General features: G+C 37.9%; 1 protein-coding gene across 7 annotated transcripts in view; it reads left to right on the top strand.

The window, feature by feature from the left end:
- Rbpj (recombination signal binding protein for immunoglobulin kappa J region) overlaps positions 1–23,160 on the top strand; it is a 189,848-nt gene extending 166,688 nt beyond the window's left edge. For all 7 annotated transcript variants that reach the window (XM_090343738.1, XM_090343736.1, XM_090343737.1 and 4 more), the window contains 9 exons: positions 1,083–1,178; positions 8,515–8,680; positions 9,408–9,582; positions 12,286–12,423; positions 12,538–12,650; positions 16,691–16,831; positions 18,329–18,484; positions 18,765–18,868; positions 19,046–23,160. In XM_090343738.1, coding sequence (XP_090199864.1) covers positions 1,083–1,178; positions 8,515–8,680; positions 9,408–9,582; positions 12,286–12,423; positions 12,538–12,650; positions 16,691–16,831; positions 18,329–18,484; positions 18,765–18,868; positions 19,046–19,361 — 1,405 coding nt within the window. In that variant the 3' untranslated portion in view covers positions 19,362–23,160. The remainder of the gene's footprint in view (positions 1–1,082; positions 1,179–8,514; positions 8,681–9,407; positions 9,583–12,285; positions 12,424–12,537; positions 12,651–16,690; positions 16,832–18,328; positions 18,485–18,764; positions 18,869–19,045) is intronic.
- The last annotated feature ends 682 nt before the right edge of the window (positions 23,161–23,842 follow it).

Genomic DNA, 23,842 nt, shown 5'->3' with positions numbered 1-23,842 from the left:
AGTTCAAGAACTGGCACTCAATAAATAACTCAAGTAATACTAGTTCATGTGATTTTATTGTAGGATTGCCTTCTCAGCTGCATTTATTGACTGTAAATGACAGAGAATGGTATTTAAATTTAGTAAAAACAAAAAGTATCTTTGAAGCACCTTTACTTAGATGAGGTGTGAAAAGTCTTGACAATAGGAATTTGGCCCATTCAGAATTGTTATAGTTTGATCTTCCAGATGACTAGGGAAAAACACACACATATGGAGCCTTTTTCTTAGTATATGTATTCCTCATACATAGTTTTTCCTTTGTTTTTAAATTTTTAAATTATTTTCCCACTAGTTTCAAATAGGCTTTATTAAGTTGTGTGTACTTTGCAACATCTTTGGAGAATTATATATTTGTACATAAGTAGTAGGCATTTCTTAGTCCTCACATAACACTGTCATTTTAAGATAATGTAATAAAAATGTAATGACAAATGTAAATGCTTTGTTAAAGATTTTGCATTATAGTGGAAAACATTGATTCTAATGGAAGTGGAAAAAATGGGGGAAAGAACAAGATTAAGTTATAAATAATATAAAGCAACACTGACAGTGTAAATGTTGATTTTTGTATATTCCAGAGGTTATAATTGTGGTTGAATTTAAATGATAAATTTCAAAGGATGGAGGTTTTCCTTTTTCCTTTTTGTCCCTGAGCTTCTTTAGCTCAAGAATAGCAGTGTGTACCGCTAGAGCCCCCGTGCCACTTCCAGCTTCTTCTGTTTATGTGGTACTGAGGAAATGGAACCCAGGGCTTCAGGCATGCTAGGCAAGCATTCTCCCACTAAGCCACATCTCAGCCCTGAAGAAATTTTTGTTGTTGTTTTAAGAACAGAGTTTATAGAGTTGGAAGATAAGCAGTATTCATTATCCCATTGTTTAGTGTTTTCACATTACTTGAGTTTATTTTGCTCCTGGTTTTTCCTTAGGTTTGCTTGTTTTAAAACCTTTATTACCACTTACATTCATTGCAGAGAATAGGAGGATAAAAGCTTGCACTGGGAATTTCACCCCTACATGATGGTTTTTATGTTTCGTTTTAGGGAAGCAATGCGAAATTATTTAAAAGAAAGAGGAGATCAAACAGTCCTCATTCTTCATGCAAAAGTTGCACAGAAGTCATATGGAAATGAAAAAAGGTAAAAAAAAAAAACCTTTTTCTTGTGGTAGATAATTATATTTATCACATTAGTTGAAAATTATGTGTTTGTATTTCTATCTGAAGTTGTTTTCTATTATTGGAATAATGGAAAGAAAAGGCGGAATTCTGATCTTCTCACAAAAGAGCTTAAGGACTGGGGCACCCTATGCAGCCCAGCTTTGCCTCTAGATTTGGGCTCCAGCATACTAGAATTATATTTGTATAATATAATCTTAAATGGAAGAAACTTAAGACATATTCAAGCCAGAAAAATGGAGCAGAGATCATAAATTCTTGATTTTGCAAAATTAAAACCACAATGTATGTGTGATGATGGTAGGGCAGTGGGGGGAAGGAGTCATGTCCCCCCCAATATTTTAATGAAACAGCTCATTCACAATGATACATTGTTTGTGGGTTTCTGTTGTTTGGCATTTTGTTTTTGTTGATGCAAGGGATCTAACCCAGAGTTTAAGGTTTGCTTTGCAAGTGTTCTACCACTGTAACACATCAGTTCCTATAATTCTCTTGTTAATAGTTTCTCAAATCATTGTTTTGGGGTAGGCTTTACTAGGTAAGGATGACCTGTCAGCACAGATGACATGTGCTGAGGCAGAGGTTTTCCAGATAGCTAAGACAGACCATAACCTTCGTGAGAGAAGGAATGAAAATTCAGGTTAAGTTAAATTGAAAGGAATTAATGGAGTCCTAGAAGTTACAGCATAAAGAAAGCTTTTAATGTTATACATAAGTATATAATTAATGAACACTGCAAGTACCTTTCTTGATGTAGTGTAAATCTGAGCTGAAAGAAAGTAAAATAAAAGGTTTTGGGGTTTTTTCTTTTTTCTTTTCTTTTCTTTTTTTTTTTTTTTTTTTTGGTAATGGGGCTTAAAATTGGGCGCTATCCCTGAGCTTTTTTTTTCTCAAGGCTAGCACTCTACCACGTTATGTTACAATGTCACTTCCATTTCCCAGTTTTCTGCTGGTAAATTGGAGAGATAAGAGTCTCAGTTTTCCTGCACAGGCTGGCTTTGGATAATGATCCTCATATCTCAGCTGCCCGAGTAGCTAGGACAAGAGCCACCAATGCTTGGCTTCTTTGTTAATCTTTACCCTTAAATAGCAAGTTGTGAAAATAATTTTTATGATGCATACTTCAGGCATTCTTTTTTTTTTTTTTTTTTTTTAAATGCCTGTCCTGGGGCTTGAAGGATCAAGCCAGAGTTGTCAGGAAAGTCTGAAAGACACTCTTATCTGCAATTAACTACCAAAATGCTAGAAGTGGACTTTGGCTTAAGTAAGAAAGCTAAGGGACAGTACTCTGAGTTCAAGCCTCAGGACTGGCACACACAAAAAAAGTTTTATTAGTAAAGTAAAATAATCCTCAACTTAGTATTTTTGAATAATAATTGCAGGTTTGTCACCCCTAAAATCCTAGCTACTCAGGAGGCTAAGACCTGAGGACTATGGTTGAAGGCAGCCTGAGTAGGAAAGTCCATGAGACTGTTATCTCCAATTAACAAGCAAAACACAGGAAGTAGAGTTATAGCTCAAGTGATACACTGCCAACCTTGAACAAAAAGGCTAAGGGACAGCATCCTGAATTCAGGTTCCAGTAAGGGTGCACACACAAAAAATGGAAGAAAAAAGGAAAGGGAAGCCTTCCCGAGTTAAAGAAGTAAAAAGTCTTTCCTGAAGGAAATGAAGCATCAACTTTTTCTATTGATCAGTAAGTAATAGTGATGCCGTAGAGCCGGTCACATCGCATTAGACACGGGGACAGTGGTGCTGAAGTCAACTATGAATTGTATTTATTGTAGTAACTGTATGCCAAAGTTTCAAAATATGGCCCTTTTGAACAGAGTAAGCATAATGGTAGTAATTTTTGAGAAGGTACACAGATGTTGTACATGCCATGAATTTGTATTTGTATAACTACACCTTGTATATATTGGGATGGACAAAAAGTCCTCTTTGAATCAGAACATGTTTCTTAGATCTGTTACTAGGGAGTAATTGTTGAAGCATAGAAATAATAAAATCTTACGTGTGTGCATACTGCCACCGAGTGGCAGAGAGTAGCATTGCCATGGGCAAAACGAGAAAAATGAAGGCAGTTACATAGGACTTTTTGCGTGTGTGGTATCAGAGTCTTAACTAAGTAAGGGCTGGGCTTTGTACTTGGCTAGACAAGTGCTGTAAGAGTCTCATGGACTTTCCCACTCAGGCTGCTTTCAAACTGGAATCCTCAGATCTCAGCCCCCCGAATATCTAGGATTACAGGCTTGAGCTACCAGTCCCTGGTGGGTCTTAGAACCTGTGATATGCTCACTTTAGGTCTCTGTTCTGTCATTTCTGTGATCACAGGCACACTCCACCATGACCAGTAGTCTTCTATGAAGAGGGAAACTCCCAAAGTTTTCTGCTTAAGCTAGCTTTGAACTACAATTCTCCCAATCCCAGTCTGCAAATAGTTAGGATTATAGGCATTAGCCACCAATACTGAGCTTAATAAGTATGTTTTGTTTTGTTTTAAAAACAGCAGCTTTTAAACTATGTGAACTTTTCACTAAGTTTAAGACATACTCACCAAAGTCAGAAAATTTCATACACAACTGTAGATAGAGGTCTTTAAATTTTTGTTAAGTTAATTGGGTGTCCTCTTTATATTATCAGTCCCTTTAATTTTCTTTGTGTATATTCCCTCTTTTTCCTTTTCTTTCTTTTTTATTGTAGCAATTTGTTGTTGGGGTAATGTATAGGGATTATAATTACATTCCTCGGGTAGTGGGTAGGTGCATTACTTTTTGAACATTAATATCCCTTCCCACGTTTTTCTCCCAGTTTCCCTCCCACCCCTCCCAGTCATCTTGTTTTTCCCTTTCCCTTCCATATTTCAAATAAGCATATATACAGTATACCAGGTACCAGAGTCAGATACAGTAACAACATGAGATAAACAGTAAGGAGAAAAAGAAAAAAAGAAGCAAGCAAAAGAGAAAAGAAATAGCTTCACATAGTAGGTTAGAAACAACAATAAACCTCTTGTTTCCATATCCTTGAGTTCGTTTTGCTTAGCCTCATCTTATATAGCCATATGCGTATAGCTTTTGAGCTATTGTCCTCTGCTAGGAGAATCCTAGATGTGTTCCAATTATTACAAATGAGGGAAACCATGGAGCCTATGTTTCTTTGAGTCAGTCAGGCTTACTTCACTTAATGTTTTTTTTCCCCAGTCTTTCCATTTCCTTAGTATATCTCCCCCCCCCCACTTTTTTTTTTTTTTGCCAGTCCTGGGCCTTGAACTCAGGGCCTAAGTTCTCTCCTTGAGCTTTCTCAAGGCTAGAGCTCTACCACTTGAGCCACAGCACCACTTGTAGTTTTTTCTATGTATGTCGTACTGAGGAATTGAACCCAGGTCTTCGTGCATGCTAGGAAAGCACTCTACCATTAGGCCAAACTCCTGGCCCCATTCCCCTTTTTTTGTACATATGTTTTTCTTTTATTTAAATAATATAGCAAAAGAAATCTGTAAAAAATGAAAATTTGCTAATTTTACTAGTTTTTGATGGTGATAGTAATTGAAATATTTAGGATGTGATCCCAGCTGTACCTTACATAATCTTCCATATTCAGATCTGTTGAATCTACCAGGGTTTTGCCCTTCCTTCCTTCCTTCCTTCCTTTTCTTTTCTTTTCTTTTCTTCTTTTTTTTTGGGAGGGGGGGGAAGGATAGCATGGTTTTTGTGAATAATTGTATTGATATAGAAACTCAAGTCTAGCCTATAGGCTAATGAAGCCTTCACGCATTTTTCATATTTATTAATGCTTGACAATCCTTGGATGATTGGGAAAAGAATGTTTTCTCTACTTTTTTATTTTATACTGTTTCATAAGCATTTTGTCACAGCACAAGCACGTCTGAGAAACCAACACTACCCATTCTTGGATCATTTTTAGACTTCGTTATTTTTCAGATGTGAAATAGGAGTATATTTTGAGATAACTCACTGCTGTTTAGCTACTACATTTGGTGTGCAATGCTAAAACATAGCTCCTTGATTTTGTATCTGATGTTTTAGTTTGCTGAGGAATCTTACTGTCAGTACAAGTGGAATGCTAACTGGAGATAAGTTTCCAAAATTGATGGCTCTGCTAACTGCTGAGAATATGACAGTCGAAGTATTTGAGTCTGTGCCAGAGTAAGCATTGGGTGGTTCCCAGCATTAAAAGCCAGAAAGACTTAAACTGAACCAATTCCAAAACGAGTCTAGCTAATCTGGGCATCCCTCCAAATGTGGAGTAACCTGGAGGTGGGCCCACTACTGTTGCTGTGACCTTGGTGACTATGGCTTCAGTGCAAGCCTGCAGACAAGAGAGCTGCACTGCACTTTTGGTTTAGATAGATACAAGGAGTCTTCAGAGGCTTCCTCCTTACTCATCTGGTCTCTAGGGCCCACTGGCTCCATCTGTTTACCCAATGTCTTTACTCAGAATTCTGGTTGGTTTGTGTCTCCACTATTGGTGATAGTTCCAACCACAGAGCGATTGCACTTGATCTTCCTCTACTCACATGGCTTTAAATGGTAGCTTAATGATGATTTCCTTGGCTGCCCCATGTGGTTGGCCAACAAAGTATATATGCTATTTGAATGTTATTTTTTTAATTGTGGCTCTTTTATTAGAGTAGAAATTCCTTAAGGACAGGACTTTTGTCTTTTTTAAAAAAAATTATAATCCTGATACCTAGAGAAATATCAGTACTTTAAAGAACCAGTAACTGCTTAATAAATCCTGCTGTTTCTCACAAAATTACATTTGGTTCGGTTGAGAATATTAGGTGCCATTATATTTTGAGTCTGTTAGTAGCTGTTGTGGTAGATTCTAAGGGGATAGCAATAAGAAATCCATACTGCTTACCATTAGAAAGACCTGAGAGCCACCATCATCCTGTACCTTGGTCTGGAATTCCATATCAAATTTGATTCTGTGGGTGGCAATGCAGTCACATGTCTGATCACTTCTCTTGTTTTCATTTTTATAGACATACCAGTGGCTGGTTGTCATTGCATTTTAACTATTTTATTTTTATTTTTTTTTTCGGTCTTGGGGCTTGAACTCACTGCCTGGGCACTGTCCTTGAACTTTTTCCACTCAAGGTTAGCTCTCTACCACCTGGAGCCACAGTGCCACTTCCAATTTTCTAGTGGTTAGAAATAAGTCTTATCATAAACTTCCTGCCTGAGCTAGCTTTAAACCTTGATCCTCAGATCTCAGCCTTCTGAGTAGCTAGAAATGTAAGCATGAGCCACTGGTACCCAGCTAAAACTTTTTTGTTTGTTTTGCTTTGTTTTGTTTTGTTTTTAACAGTAGAATCAAGAGAATTAAGAAATGTTTTTCCAAACTCATAACTATAAAAATGGTATGAATTACTCTAAGGGCTTTTTCTTTTAAGAAAGTGAAAGAACCCATTTCTGTGGGTAATTAAAGTATATTCATACTGAGTTATTATATTACCTAGCTTCTGTAGGAATTTTGATGTATACTTCAAGGTTTGCTGTGAATCATTTAATGTATATACATGTTAATAGGTATGATTATGCATAAGCGAATTATATCCTACATATGAACTAATTTATGGCATGTAAAAATATTGGGTTTGAACTGAGCTTTGGAATCTTTAAAAAAATATTTTAGGGGGACGGGAGTTTGGCCTAGTGGTAGAGCGTTTGCCTAGCATGCACGGAAGCCCAGATTCAATTCCTCGGTACTGCATACATATAAAAAATCTGGAAGTGGTGCCGTCGCTCAAGTGGTAGAGCTCTAGCTCTGAAAAAACTGCAAGGACAGTGCTTCAGGCCCTGAGTTCAAGCCCCATGACTGGCAACAACAACAACAACAACAAATATGTTAGATTATGACACAGTTACTTTAGGTGGGTAGAATTTGTGAGGGTATTTGTTAGCAACTAGCAGAGCAAGTATGTATTCAAAGAATAGTGTTTTGATTCTTTTGGAATAAAATCCCTCTTAGGCATTTACAGTGCACTTAGAGGGATAAAGACACAAAGTAGTATGATATTGTACAACTCACACCATGGTAATCCATTTTTCTGTTAGTTTTTACATAGTGTTATTAATATTTTGAAATATTAATTACTCTAATGCTACTTTCCAGGTTAAATGGTAAGTAAGGTTAAGCATGATATGTATAACAACAGGAGCATTAATAATATATCATGTTGAGTCGATATTAAATATCAATCACAGATTCTGTGATGGTCTTATTTTTCATTTAAATTTGTATTGTTAATATAAAGGTATTGTACAAAGGAGTTACAGTTATATAAGTCAGATAGAGAGTACATTTCTTCTTTTTTTTTTTTTTTTTTTGGTCAATTATGGGGTTTGAACTCAAGGCTAGTGTTCTACCACTTTGAGCTCCACTTCAGTTTTTGAGTGTTTAACTGGAGATAAGTGTCTTGTCTTTCTGCCTGAGCTGGCTTTGAACCACAATTCTCAGATATCAGCCTCATGAGTAGATATGATTACATGAGGTACCAGTGCCTGGCCATAAAGACTACATTGGATTTGTTAAACTCAGATAGTATATAACTTTGAACCATGTGAAAATTTTAAATGAAGTTATATGCCCTAAGAACTAACAGAAATGGGCTGGGAGTTTGGCCTAGTGGTAGAGTAGGTAGACCTGGGTTCGATTCCCCAGTACCACATACATAGAAAAAACTGGAAATGGTGCTGTGGCTCAAGTGATAGAGCTCTAGCCTTGGGAAAGCCCAGAGTGTGACCTAGTGGTAGTACTTGCCTAGCATACACAAAAGCCCTGTATATTCCTTAGTGCCATACACAGAAAAAGCCAGAAGTGATGCTGTGGCTCAAGAACAGTCCCCAGGCCTTGAATTCAAGCCCTGGGACTGGCAAAAAAAAAAAAAAAAAAAAAAAAAAAAAGAACTAACAGAACAAATGCAAAACTTTTCATTCTTGAGGCTGGGAATGTGGCTTTGTGGTAGAGTGCTTGCCTAGCAGTCAAGAAACCTTGGGTTCAATTCCTCAGTACCACATACACAGAAAAAAACCTAAGTGGCACCATGGCTCAAGTGGTAGAGTGTTAGCTTTGAACAAAAGAAGCTCAGAAACAGTACCCAGGCCATGAATTTAAGCTCCAGGACTGGCCAAAAAAAAGTTTTCATTCTTGTCCTATAGACATAATTGCATTGTAATATTTTTCATAGGAATTCAGGGCCTTTCAATGTGATTGTGTATTCCTGTTCTTTAATCTAATTGCTTTGTGTTTCTCTCATCATTATTCAGGTTTTTTTGCCCTCCTCCTTGTGTGTATCTTATGGGTAGTGGATGGAAGAAAAAAAAAGAACAAATGGAACGTGATGGTTGTTCTGAACAAGAGTCTCAACCCTGTGCATTTATTGGAATAGGTAATAGTGACCAAGAAATGCAGCAGCTGAACTTGGAAGGAAAGGTAAGTGAAGGCTGCTGTTCCCTGTGAGAAGGATACAAGTGGTACTAGAATGCAGTCACTTTTCATTGTGTGTGTGTGTGTGTGTGTGTGTGTGTGTGTGTGTGTGTGTGTGTGTGTGTGTTGTCTGCTGAGATCTGAGGATCACAGTTCAAAGCTAGCCCAGGCACTAAAGACCCTGAGACTCTTATCTCCATTTAACCACTAGGAAGCTGGAAGTGGTTCTGTGGCTCAAGGAGTAGGGCAGTAGCCTTGAGCTGAAGAGCTCAGACACAGCGCCCAGGCCCAGACCCAGAGTTCAAGCCCCATGACTGACAAAACAAAAACAAAACCATGGCCCTGAGTTCAAGTATCTGCCTGCCTGTCTACCTAATCTATATTATTTTTAAGTAGTATTTACCGAGGGGCATTAATCACAGTTTTTTGAATATGTAAACTAGAATTCGAAACTGCTTTCAAATAACTGGGATCCACTCACTCTATTCCTTGAGCCACAGCACCACTCCCAGTTTTCTGGTAGTTGGAGAAGAGTCTCATGAACTTTAGTAGTGTGGTGGTAATGGGGGAGAGGGGTGGCTGGCTTTGAACAGTGATCCTCAGATCTCAGCCTCTTGAGTAGCTAGGATTACAGGGGTGAGCTCCCAGCGCCCGGCTAAAGTATGTTTATGGTCTGGTTAGTCTCACATCATTTTGAAGCCAGTGTTATTGTAACTTTGTTTTTCTTTCACAGAACTATTGTACAGCCAAAACCTTGTACATATCTGATTCAGACAAAAGGAAGCACTTCATGTTGTCTGTAAAGATGTTCTATGGCAACAGTGATGACATTGGTGTGTTCCTCAGCAAGAGGATAAAAGTCATCTCCAAACCTTCCAAAAAGAAGCAATCATTAAAAAATGCTGACTGTACGTATGCTTGAGTTTTCTTACTTATCCTCAACTCTTATCATGAAATAATAAGAACAAAGTTTTAAAGTTAAAATGCTACTGTTTTCAGTAGCAATTCATTTGTAACAATAGTTTCATGTCCCTTCTGCTCATTTAAAATTTTCATATTGAAAATGTACAGTACATGGTTTAATGAAGTGGTCACTTCTCAGGAAAAGTTTCCTGAGATTTTCATTCACTTAATTGAGATTACTTTTAGACATGATGTTGTGCTGCTTCTAGGGCATTTGGAAAGCCGTGAGGCTTTTTTTCTTCAGGAAAGTGACTGGGTAGGAATGCTGTTCACACTCTCTGTGCTGTACTAGTAATGCTGGGTGTTCTGCCATTTCTCACCCCACAAAGAATTGATTCTGATCAAGGTACACCTGGAAGAAAACTTCAGATGAGCTTTGGATGGCCAGCTTGAGAGGAACTAAACAAATTTTTGTATTCGGTTGTCCAGTAGAGACTGCTATCTCATCAGCAGACTTTTTAATACTAAAGATATGTACACTGTTTGAAATACACATTTCAACACCTACACATTTAAAAATTTTTACTTATAGAAACAAATTTATATATAAAGTATCAATGTCTTATATTCACTCATTTTCCAATTCAGATTGCAGAGTTGTTTTGTGTGTAACAAAGGTTTCAATTCAGGGCCTTCAGGTACCCTAACATTTGTTACTCCTCTTCCTGAGGTTTTGTTTTTAAACTTCTGCTTGTGTCTTTATAGTAGAGCATATTTCACTTTTTGGATATTTGTTTATTTACATAGATGTGTTTTGCACATACTTAATGTTATAAATATGCTCTCTAAAAACCATTGGAATCACAACCATAGACATGAAAATAAAGAATTGTCTCAGCATGGCAAAACTTACTTCTGTGCAGAGTGGCACACTATCAGCCGAAAATCTGGTAAGCAAGCTCACAGCAGGCAGTCTGCTCTGGTTTTTATTCCTAATACAACAGGCCCTATACCTCTGGCTCAGACTGGATGAGCTCGGGTTCACAGTCTTGGCAATTGACAATTGAATGGGGTAAAACATTTCAATAGGTGATTTTGAAATAAGATTAACAGTTCATGAGTAATCTAAAAATACACCCATACCTTCTGCTATTTTTTGAACAGTCTTTGGCATGTTGTAATTCCATCTTGAAAAGCAACAGCTTAAGACAAAACCTTACATTTCACAAATGCTTTCTCATCCCAAGGTAATTCCTCTAACAAGATCTAAGCCACTAGGCCAAAGAAGGAACTTGTAAGCAATATACTTTGATAAAAAAAGAGTTCTTCTAACACTTAACAATGTTTTATATTGTAAATAAACTACAAAACAAGCTGTCTTCCATGCAATATAATATTTCAGAATATTTAAAAAATAGCAGTGGCCATCAACTTTGGTAAAAATTCCTCTACAATTTTTCCTGTACATATGTTCTGTAGGATCGGTTGCAACCATGTGGAGATGTTTTGTACACATGCCTAATGGAACCACAGTATGCCACATATTTTGTAGTCTGCTTTTCCATTCAGATGTTTTCTTATAAGTGCATTAGGTTTATATCATTTAAAAAGGTAAATGGTATTATAAGTTACTTAATCAAATTCATACTATTAAACATTTATTTAAAAGATAATTTTCCAGACTGGGAGTTTGGCCTAGTGGTAGAGTGCCTGCCTGCCTAGCATGCACAATTCCTTGGTACCACATACATAGAAAAAGCCAGAGGTGGTGCGGTGGCTCAGGGTAGAAAACTAGCCTTGAGGAAAGCCCAAGGACAGTGCTCAGGCCCTGAGCTCAAGCCCAGGACTGACAAAAAAAAAAAGAAGATAATTTTCCCTCTAATGAGGAGCATTATATTAAGCAGTCTGTAGCTTAAAGTAACTTTTTTTGTTTGTTTGTTTATGTGCTGGTTCTGGGACTTAAACTCAGGGCCCTGAAGTTCTTTTTTCAAGGCTGATAATACTCTACCACTTGAGCCAAGGCTCCACTTTTGGCTTTTTTGGTGGAGATAAGGGTCTTGTGTGGGGTGGGGGGAGGGAAATGGGAACCAAGACATGAGAAAGGGTACCAATGTTTGTGGAGTAATGTACCTTCTATCTGGTGAATATAATGTAACCCTTCTATTAATTACAATAAAATATATGAAGAAAAAAAAAGTCTTGTGGGCTTTCTTGACCAAGCTGGCTTCAAACTGTGGTCCTCAGCCTCCTGAAGGCATGAGCCAACTCAAGCCTAACTTTTTTTTTTTTAAAAAACCAGTCCTGGAGCTTGTCCTTAGACACTTTTTGCTCAAGGCTATTGTTCTGCCTCTTGAGCCACAGCGCCACTTCCAACTTCTTCTCTACGTATGTATGGTACCAAAGAATCAAACCAGGGCTTCGTGCATGCTAGGTCAGCACTCTACCATTAGGCCACACTCCTAACAAAGCCTAGCTTTTAAAATGACATTTAAGATATCTGTGTTAGTATTTTCATTCCTAAGTGTTACCTTGACTTTTTTTTTGTGCTGTCATATGTGTTCTTTCATGAAATATTGTAACATTTTTCTCAGAATGTATTCCTTACTATGTTTAAATAAAAAATAATCATAACCTGCCAAAGCTGAAGTCCCTTCTTGTTTGGCCTCTGCCACAATCACCTAAATAGGAGCTTGTCTTTTACTTTGCAGTATGCATTGCCTCAGGAACAAAGGTGGCTTTGTTTAATCGACTTCGATCCCAGACAGTTAGTACCAGATACTTGCATGTAGAAGGAGGCAATTTCCATGCCAGTTCACAGCAGTGGGGAGCATTTTATATTCATCTCTGTGAGTACAAACGTGTGCATTTGATGTCTTTATTATAATTATTTGAGTTTCATCTTCTCAAGAAAACTTTAAATTATAGAAGATGCTAATTTGGTCTCTTTCTACCTACTGCAGTGGATGATGATGAATCTGAAGGAGAAGAATTCACAGTCAGAGATGGTTACATCCACTATGGACAAACCGTCAAGCTTGTGTGCTCTGTTACTGGCATGGCACTCCCAAGATTGGTAAGGTTCTACTGCCTTTGTTAGTGTAGATAAAAATTGGTTCCTAAAATAAGAAAGAAAAAAAATACACCTTAACCAGGAGCAGTGGCTCACGCCTGTAATCCTAGCTACTCAGGAGGCTGAAATCTGAGGATTAGCCTGGGCAATAAAGTCCATGAGACGCTCATCTCTAATTAACCACCAGAAAACTGGAAGTGGCTCTGTGACTCACGTCACAGAGCTTAAAGAGCTCAGGGACAGTGCCCAGGCCCACAACTCAAGTCCCATGGCCCACAAAAACAACAAAAAAACCAACAGGGTTTATGAGTAAGTTTGCTTCAGGGACAAGTAGAAAATATTTAGTGTGTTATTTGTCAACATGTTTTGTGTTTATTTCGTGAAATATTTCAGTGATTTATATTTCTTGAGGCTATTTCAGGAGAGTCTGGGTGAATAGTTGCCTACATATATGTAACTTTTTGTTTATGTATATGTATATATGTATATTTAAATATAGTTACATAGGGTGATTTATTTCCCATTTGAGTTTAATAATAAGCTAAAAAAATGCTAAGTGTAGTAATCACCTGTAAAGCCTTGAAATGAGGACAGATTCTGATTTTTTTTTTTTTAAAGTAGAGTTAGGGAAAAGTGTCTGTTGGCATGGAAAGAAGCCAAACACAAAACACACTCAGTGCTTCCCTCTCTGGGTAAATGGTCCCTGTTCACCCACGTTGGTTCACTTTGCTCATTCTACAGAAACACTCAGCACAGGCTTACATGTCTGCTTCTATACCGCTCATGTGGGAGCCACATAGAAGGCAGACCCAAATCCTCAGAATAGTGTTTTCATGTCAAATACACGTCATCTGCTTTTTTTTTTGGATGGGGCAAGGGGAGATGTCAGGGAGGGAGTTGAACTCTGGGTGTGGGCAGTTTTCTGATGGTTAATTGGAGATGAGAGTCTTCATGGACTTTAGTGCTGGGCTGGCTTTGAACTCAGGTCTTAGCTTCCTAAATAGCTAGTATTATAGGTGTGAGCCACCAGTCCCTGGCTGACAGTTGCTTTTGTTTTGTTTTCTTTAATACTAAAAGCTGTTTGGCTCTGGTTATAAAATGTTTTAATGAAAAAATTTACATAGAAAACATTCGAAAAAGTGACAGTATCTTCATTAACATGAAAAATATGTCTTCCTAGAAATTCCATGACTGAATTGTGGCTAGTTTCTCCCAAATCATTAGTAGGTTTTAGATGTCTGCAGTCCTCAACCCCTTGAGCTGCACTTTTACACAGCAAAAACAGCAACATTCTGTAGCTTCCATAATAGTTTTAAAAGAGATTATCACTATTACAGGAATGAAGGGAGGAAAGGTAAACAAATGACATTGTAGTCAGTGTACATTATGTTAAAAAAAATGGACTATGTAACTTAAGAGTAGTGATGAAAGGAAAATGGGGGAAGAATAAAAAAGGGATGGCATTGATCAAGAGATATTATACCTATAACCTGCTTACACAATTGTAATCTCTTTGTACAGTTGCTTTAAGATTAAAAAGATCATCACTTAGTAAAGGTTACTTTTCATGCCTCTAAGAATATCAGCCTTATTGGAAAGCTTTGCTTAGAAAACTGTAACCCTCTATACATTACCCTGACCCAAAAAAAAAAAAAAAATGCTGTATCCAGCTGGGCGCCTGGCTCACACTTAATAATCCTAGTTACTCAGGAGGCTCAGATCTGACGATCGAGGCTCACAGCCAGCCTGGGCACTAAAGTCCATAAGACTCTTATCTCCAGTTGACCATTGGAAAACTGAAAGTGAGGCTGTGACTCAAGGGTGGTAGTGTTGAGTTGAAGAGCTCATGGACAACGCCCCGGCCCAGGGGTAGGCGGTAGCCTTGAGTTCAAGAACTCAGGGACAGCAGCGCCCAAGCCCATAGTTCAAGCCCCATGACTGGCTAAAACAAAATAAAATAAAAGATGTATCCATATAGCATACTACCTATCTACAAAAACAAGACAGCTAGAATAACCCCTGATGGTTTCTGAAAGCATAGCTTTTATTGTACACATACCTAATATTTAAGGATTTTTGCAGTTGGCTACTTAAATTTCTTCATAATTAGAAATCCTAATGGCCTCTATATGGACAGCTGTGTCTATGCCTGAAGAAGTGCTGTGCTGTTCCAGGTCCCTATCCTTATTAGTAGTAGATGGTGGAGCACCAGCAGGGAAGCTGAGTGCCAGTGCTAGAGAGAAACCATGACTCCTGGGGTGGAGGTGGGTCAGCCAGTGCTCCTGAGGTCTGTAAGCAGCTTTAGATGTACACCAGTTATTTCTCTGAAAACCAGACTTCATTGGGTTGTTAAAGTCTGTGAAGCTTTTATTATTGATTTTTTTTTTTTTGCCAGTCCTGGAGCTTGAACTCCGAGCCTAAGCATTTCTCAAGGCTAGCGCTCTGCCACTTGAGCTGCAGTACCACTTCATGGTTTTTCTATGTATGTGGTACTGAGGAATCAAAACCAGGTCTTGGTGCATGCTAGGCAAGCGCTCTACCCCTAGACCAAATTCCCAGCCCCACTGTGAAGCTTTAAGCATTGAAGCATTTTGCTTGTGTTTAGTTTCGGAGACTGTATTAGAATAAAAAAACTGCTAAAAGTGAAACCTCTCCTTTTAATTTATAAATTTATAATTTAATTTATAATGATAGTATGCTAAATATTCCAGCTAAAAACTGCAACACAGGGCCAGGAAAGTGGCCTAATGGTAGTGCTTGCCTACCATGAACAAAGCCCTGGGTTCAATTCCTCAGTACCACATACACAGAAAAGGCTAGAAGTGGTACTGTGGCCCAAGTGGCCTATCACTAGCTTTGAGTAAAAAGTTTCCAAGGATAGTGTCCAGCTCCTGAGTTCAAGCCCCAGGACTGGCAAAAAACAAAACAAAATTGCAACACAAAAATGATGTAAATATGAAGAATATTACCTAAAGTTGGAGGCTTAGCTGAAACAAATTGATTGTGACTCAAGTAGGAAAACATTAGGTAATACTAATTAACTATTTAACAATGCAGCATTGTTAGCACTTGCACATCTCCCCCAAACTGAGCAATGTGCCTAATAATGCTGAACTCATTTCTTAGTCTACAAACCTAGTCTAATTCTCTTTAATATATAAATAATTGTATGTTGTATTTTAAATGACTGCTATGACTGACATACCCACAGTAGCCTTACAGGGTTTTCTCCTTTTGATGTTAGACTATTTGTATGTTATTTCAAAGAACATCAGTAGTTACTACTCAGTATTTGAGTATCACCTGGGAATTTGTTAGAAGTGCAAACTATCAGGCCGCAAGTGAGCTGTAGTAGATGAGAACTTGAGAACTCCAGGTGATTTATATGTGTATTAATGTTTGAATGTCACTGGTATAGTAAACAAGTGCCACTGGCCCTTCTCCCACTCACCGGATGTTTGTAGAAATGAGTACCAATTTCTGTACTCTGATATACTTTTCATGGTATCCAACAGGGTGTGTGTGTGCTTTGTGCTCCTGTGTGCCAGTCCTTAGGGCCTGGGTGCTGTCCCTGAGCTTCTTTTGCTAAGGTGTAGGCCCTGCCACGGGAACCACACTGCCATTTTTGGTCTTGCAGTGGTTAAAGAAAAGGGGCTCTTAGACGTTCTTGCCTAGGCTGACTTCTAACTTCAATCCTCAGATCTCAACCATCTGAGTAGTTAGGCTTACAGCCTTCTCAAAGGATTTTTTAATTCCTAGCCTTACTGTTTGTAGATGTTTTTCTGTATGTAGGTAATTACTTGTCTTCACTGTGAGTAGAAATGCTGACCGGTGGGTAAGTTAAATCAGCAAAGAGGATGGGGCTTGAATTCCAAATTTGGGAGGTGCCAGCCTATAGTGTAGTGAAGCATACCTTAGGAAGGGAGAAAATGTATGTATGTTATTAATGACACATGCTATGTACTATATTCCTGACAGTGAAAAAATTTTTAAAAACTTGCCGTGTATAGATGACCTTTTAATTTTTAATTGTTGAAATATAGATAATTAGGAAAGTTGATAAGCAGACGGCATTACTGGATGCAGATGATCCTGTGTCACAACTCCACAAATGCGCATTTTACCTTAAGGACACAGAAAGAATGTACTTGTGCCTTTCTCAAGAAAGAATAATTCAATTTCAGGTATGTTTTGAAGTTACTCGTAAAAACCTAAAACGTAAACTGGAATGGGGTTGTTGGTTATTAATATAGCACTTTATTAATGGCATGTGTAAGAACTTCTTTGATTCCCTACCACTGTAAGTATATTAATTTGTAAGTAAATGAAATATGCTACAAAAGCAATTTACAAAAACACAAAATTCTTATTAGCTATTAATGTATCCAGATGTGTGAAACTCTATTCATCTATTACTGTAGGTCCCATGGTCTTTAAAATGCAGAGTCCTCAACATGCCAGTGGCCTTTGTCAGGGGAGAAAAACTGAAAATATTCTTAGAAAGTTTATATCCAGTGTCAAGCGTTCTTAATCTCGAGTACAGAGAGTGGGAGAATATTTCACAGTTAATCTCTGATGTACAGTGAATCTTCTGAAATTATGAGCATGTACTATATAAGACAAAGATCTCACAAGAAGGTTTACATTCTTAGCCTTACAGCAGGGCTTCCCAAGATAGTGATGATGGCATGATTCAAATCTAATGCTTACTCAGAGGCTTTAAGGGGACGTTTATATGTGGCTAGATAATTTACTAGGATCGTTACAGTTTCATCCAGATTCTCATTTCAGAGGGACAGACATAGACTACACTAATGGAAATACTGAATCATTGTCCTTAGGTTTGTTATATAGGGCTATGAGATTGTCAGTGCATAGACTTCTCTAAGTATAATGGTTTCCTATAAACTCTTTTTGAACTCACATGCATTTATTATCAGATACTGATCTCCCATGAATAAAATTATATTGATCATGTTGAACTATTGATTATTTAATGTGTCACTAAACATTTGTCTTAAAACAAGAACTACTATGACCTTCCATATTAATACTCTTGTTTACCTTTTCTTCAGGGATTGTCAAAGCTGAATGCTTTAACTTTACAGGTTTATTTATTTATTTGCGCCATCTTTGTTTTTGTTTTTGTTTTTTGGCCAGTCCTGGGGCTTGAACTCAGGGTCTGGGCACCATCCTTGGACTCTGATTGATCAAGTATAGCACTCTGCACTTGAGCAGCTCCACTTCAAGCTTTTTCTGAGTATATTGTAGTACCAAGGAATCAAACCCAGGGCTTCATGCATGCTAAGCAAGCACTTTACCACTAGACTGTGCTCCCAGCCCATTTTTTTGTTTTGTTTTTGTTGTTTTTATAATTCTCAGAGCTTCTGTTCAAAGCTAGCATTCTACTGCTTGAGACACTTCTGGCTTTTCTGGTTGTTCATTGGCAATGCATCTATAACATACTTTACTGCTCAAGCTGGTTTTGAACCAAGATCCTCAGATCTCTACTTCATGAGTAGCTAAAATTATAGGTATGAGCCACTGGCTCCTGGCAAGTCTATAGATTTTTGTTTTTAAATCTTCCTTGCTAACTCAAATCTGTAGTGCTATTTGATAATTTCACTTGTACTGTAATGTATATAAAATTCTGTTTCTGAACATTCTGTCTTTTCACAAAGGCCACTCCATGTCCAAAAGAACCAAATAAAGAGATGATAAATGATGGAGCTTCCTGGACAATCATTAGTACAGATAAGGCAGAGTATACATTTTATGAGGGAATGGGGCCGGTTCTGGCCCCCGTCACCCCTGTGCCTGTTGTGGAGAGCCTTCAGGTAAGACCATGCCCCAGCTCCTCATCCATGACTAACAGCTATTATTATTTCATAATAATTTTGATTGTTCTTTAGTTATCATGTGATCTGGGGATTTACACTGCATCAACTTATATGTTACCTTGAATATTTTTAGGTAGCTTTGTAATCATGCCATTTAAAAGAAACATTCTGCAAATACAAACGTGTACAGACTTTCATAAATAAAAGTTGAATGTGTATTTTAGTAAAATATGAAAAGCCTTAATGATATGATTTTTTTTGTGTGTGCAAATCACAGTTGAATGGCGGCGGGGATGTAGCAATGCTTGAACTTACAGGACAGAATTTCACTCCCAATTTACGAGTGTGGTTTGGAGATGTAGAAGCTGAAACTATGTACAGGTACTGGATCAAACCTTTTACATCATACAGAGGTGGTGAGGGGTGTGAGTGAGTCCATGGGGTTCTTTCCTGACATCCAGCTTAATGTACTGAACCACCTTTTTCGAAGACTTATTCTGACAAACGTGCTTTTTTTCCCTAAAGTGCTTCTAAGTAGGTTTCTTTTTTTCTCCTCAGATGCGGAGAGAGCATGCTCTGTGTTGTCCCAGACATTTCTGCATTCCGAGAAGGCTGGAGATGGGTCAGGCAGCCAGTCCAAGTTCCAGTAACTTTGGTCCGTAATGACGGAATCATTTATTCCACCAGCCTTACCTTTACCTACACCCCAGAACCAGGTCCGCGGCCACACTGCAGTGCAGCAGGGGCGATCCTCCGAGCCAACTCAAGCCAAGTGCCACCCAACGAGTCAAACAGCAACAGCGAAGGAAGTTACACAAACGCCAGCACAAACTCAACCAGTGTCACATCATCTACAGCAACAGTGGTGTCCTAACTACCGTCTTTTTGTTAGGACTTAAACTGACTCAAGTGCGGCAAAAAAAAAAGTTGACACACAAAAAAGAACAATCTTTTGTGGTTTCTTGGGGAAACTTTTCATACCAGGTGATAGATGCTATTAAAAAACAAAACAAAACAACAACAAAAAAAAAACCTCGGTTACCTGCAAGTACTGATGTGAAATGCAGAAGCCACAGTAAAACAAAAAAACATCAACATGTACAAACTATTGGAAACCAAGTTTTTCAGCTTTTTTTCCCCACGGTGTTGTTTGATTGGTTTTTGTTTGGTTTTGTTTAAACGGGCAAGAAATAGAAAAATGGCTGGAATAAAAGTCAAGCAAACTAGAAGACACAAATCTAACCTAGTTTTTATGGACCAAGGAACTTGTATAAGCTTTAGTAAAAGGTACATTTTCACCATACCTTTTTTATATCACAGTACATAGTACGCCTTGTTACCAAATAGGTTATTCTCCTCACCCTTGAGCTTTTGCTCTAAAAGTACATTCAGGTTCTAAGCCTGACCATGCTTGTTTAATCAGATTACCTACACTTCCAGGTTCTTTTTGGTCTAAGGCTGGAACTTTTTTTTTAAGCTGAAGTCTTGTGACTTTTCATGAATTGAAATGGTTTTGATTTCAGCTATTCAAATCTTGTAAAGGCCTGCATATTTTTTTTTAAGATTATATGAAGTCTGTGCAAAAGCTTTAAAAGAAAATGCCTCTGCCTTGCCTGCAATACATGCAATGTATGTTAGTCTCTATTCTCAGACAATGTTTTTGGTTTTGTTTTGTTTTTTGTTTTTTTTTTAAATGTATTTATAGCAGTAATCCAAGAAGTTCTAACATTTACATGGAATTCAATGTGGTTGTTTAGTCATTAATGAGTTAATGGTGTGGAACATGTTTTTGAAGTGTTCTTTTCTCCCATACATCAATACATCTGTGTGTTCCAGGGTTTGTTCAGGTGTCTCCCGCCCCTCCCTAATCTTGTACATAACTTGTATTATGTGTAAGTTAAACATTTTATTTGAACTTGGAATGTTCAACAAGGTGATTTCATTCAACAAGGTGATTTTTGCCTTGTTAGAGAATAACAAAAATCATGAGAAGTATTTGCTGCCAAGTGGTAGCTGGTGCCCTTATGGTGGAATGAGGAAAATCTCAGCAAAATGTTCTTTTATTGTACGTAAAAAAGTAGCCTAAGCCAGAGCATCATTGAAATCTTAAAACAGAGATGCTTCTATTAGATGATCCACTCAAATAGCTCGAAGACAGTACCTTAGAAACAGATAGATGTACGTTTATAAAAATGCAAATGTAACTTATGTTTTTATCTCTTCCTCTGCCTTGTTTTGTTTTGTTCTGTTTTCTCTTCCTCAGAACTGAGCATCTCCACCAATGTCTCCTCCTCAGAATACATGTCTTTTTCTCTCCGTTAATATTTGGTTGCATTCAGGGTTGTGTCAGCATGCCCGCTCATCTCGCCAGTTTCCTGTTGCTTCCATTCCTGCACTTTGGTTATGCCTTTGTTCAGTTTCTTAAGAAATTGCAGCAGACTCCCTGAGCTATGTGTAGTACGGGAGCCACTTATGTAATGTTATAGGATACAATCATCCTTAGAGTAAAAACTACCTCTAGATTGTGGTAAGCTTTTACTGTCCCATAAAACAGGAGCCACAAGTACCTTATGAATGCAAAACTGTAACTTCCTGCAGCGTTCCCAGTGTCTTTCTGGTGTCTTGGATTGTCTGAAAGTTTCCATTAATAGACTCTTCAAGTCATTTGTGAGGAGCATGTTTTCCTGCTTTGCTGTCTTTCCTGCTCGTTCTTTTGCCTGGGCTGTGCCACTGTAAATATCACTCCCGACATCTTTAGATTGCCTTTTCCTTTGTTTTCAAGGGGACGCCATACGAGGTGGTTAGTTTCTGCGGTTTTCTCTACTGCACGCCTTTGTAATCGCCCCTGGCTACTCAATACAGCCTTTTCATTCTCTTCCACGCTGCTCTGGTCACTCACTTCTTCCTTGTCCTTCCTCCTTGTCCGGTGTCCCCCTCTCACACTTGTGAGTCCCATTCAGTGATCACCAGAACTCCTTGTGGCCTTATCCTCTTTTGCTCAAGCTCCTCACTGGCTTTTCCTCACAGATGTGATTGTTTCTCAGTAGTAGTTCTCTCTCTTTACTAATGAACTAGTTCTTTTGTTCAGTGCAAAAATGTTTCCAGTTTTTTTTATATACTTTTGAGTAGTCCACATTTCCTCTGCTTCTAAAATCTAGAATTTAGTTAAGAAATTATTTTAACCAGTAACAAATGCTCCTTTGTAGTTCTCAATAAAATTTCAGTTCCTGGGCTTTATTAAAATGATTATTTTAAAATAAGGTTTATATCTTATATCGGTTCTTTTGTTTCTTCTGGTAAGACAGTTTAAACAATTAAGACTGTCAGTCTGTTTTCTACCAAGTCTAAGAATGTACTTCCATCGTCATTTCCTCCACTGTTCTCAGGCTGTAGAGCGAAGAAGGAAATGGTATGTCTGTTATAGCTTGTTGTTAACTGTAGTTCTTTTATCAGCTGCTTTAAGAAAACAGTCCTTGTGGATTTAGGAATCATTTTCATTGTATGATTGATGGATCCTTGCCCTCCAGGTGTGCTGGAACACTGCCCACGCTGAGGTAGCATTAGCAGAGGTAATGGATGTTCACCCCCGTACACTCTTAGAATGGTTAAACTGTTTGATTTTCTTTAAAAAAAAAAATCTGTTTTCTAAATGTATCTTTGCTGTCATGATTCTATGCAGTTTCTCCCAATAAGTATAAGACCCAATAAAGTCGCATTGAATTTATCACATTGGGAAAGTAAGCTAAAGACTTTAAATGTAGAATGCCCTTTCTATATCAAATGACTCCAGAGTTGAACACTAGTTAGTATATTTAACTTGCTGCTGACTTTCCTTAAACTGCGGCGACTAAACACATCCTCACAGAGAACTAATTAGTGAAATATTTGTTACTCTTACTGTTCTGTGTTTTGTGGTGATGGGGATTGAACCCAGAGCCTCAAACATTCTTTTTTAATCTAGGTTGTCCTTGAACTCGAATAATCCCTTTGTCTCACAAGACATAGAGATTAATGCTGGGGTTACAGACCTATACCATGCCCAACACTGCATTTGGTTTTAATGAGACTGGTATCACCTATGCACTCACAGAAAATGTCCAGTGCCATTCTGACTAACATAACTAGTCATATTAGGCAGAAAATCCATAGGGTTTCCTATTTGAAGCAAAATGCTGTTCATTTATTAACTAAGTTAACTTACTTATTTTCAAAAGCAGCTGTGTTTCTGATGAGTACTGAACAAATGTGTATAATTTTCTGTGCCAGACTTTTGACTTTGTTTTCAAGCACTGTAATTGGTATGGATGGTTAGAAACAATAATATATTAGGGTTTCTATTGAACCCTTTCAGGACTGAACTGTATCTCCTTCTATTAATTTTCCCCTGTGTTGTGATAAATGTTTGCCAGCCTTCAGTACTGTGTTGGTCCAAATGTAGGTTTATATGCTCATTTTTAGCTTATTTCTCGTACCTTGCAGCATGCTGTATGCATTCAGTCCTTAAGGGGTTTATTTTACAAACTGTGCGCCTGTAAGGTTTATTAGCAATAAGATAGAAAATTGAGCAAATTTATACCATAATTTTGTAGGAAAAAAAGGAATCTGCTCAGTTCCATATTTCATCCATGAAAAACCTGCAATACAGGCAGTTTCAAGGAATAAAGAAAAAGAAATGTAAACCATTGTAAAAGTCTTCTGTTGGGTGTGTGTGATGCATGTATTATCGTCTGACTTCAGAATACTTCATAAAGACAATTAAATTCATCTCATTTTGTGTATATACACTCTTGCCTTCTGCATTACATTATAGTACTAATTATGCTAAATTAATTTCCTTTTTGATTCCTTCAATCCCCCCCCCCCAGCCAAACTTGAACTTCAGGGTTGGACATTTTTCTTGGAGGGTGTTGTTCTTCCACCACAGCCATACCTCCAAACCCACTGTTAGGGCTTTTTGTTGTTGTTTTGCTGGTCCTGGGGCTTGAACTTAGGTCCTGGGTACTGTTCCCGAGCTTTTTTGTGCTTAAGGATAGTGCTCTACCAGATAAGCCTCTATACCATTTCTGATCTTACCTGAATTTATTGGAGACAAGAGTCTCATGGACTTTTCTGCCCCGGCTGGCTTCAAACCACAAGCCTCAGATCCCAGTCTCCTGATTAGCTAGGATTATAGGTATGACCATCAACACCTGGCTTATTATAGACAGTTTTAATGATTCTTTTCTTCCATGTTAATGGATAATTGAGGTTTGTTTCTCAAGGTGCAGTCTCCTAATTCAGAACCATTCAAAGCTGAGCTACTAAAAGTGGCTATCATTGCTTATTAGCAGTAGCTTTTTGCAGTAAAGCTGGTCA

This window comes from Megascapheus bottae, chromosome 13, assembly GCF_031878675.1.
Source record: "Megascapheus bottae isolate mThoBot1 chromosome 13, mThoBot2.hap1, whole genome shotgun sequence".
Lineage (NCBI taxonomy): Eukaryota > Metazoa > Chordata > Mammalia > Rodentia > Geomyidae > Megascapheus > Megascapheus bottae.
Note: the sequence above shows the minus strand (reverse complement) of the source record. Positions and strands in the feature narration are given on the sequence as shown.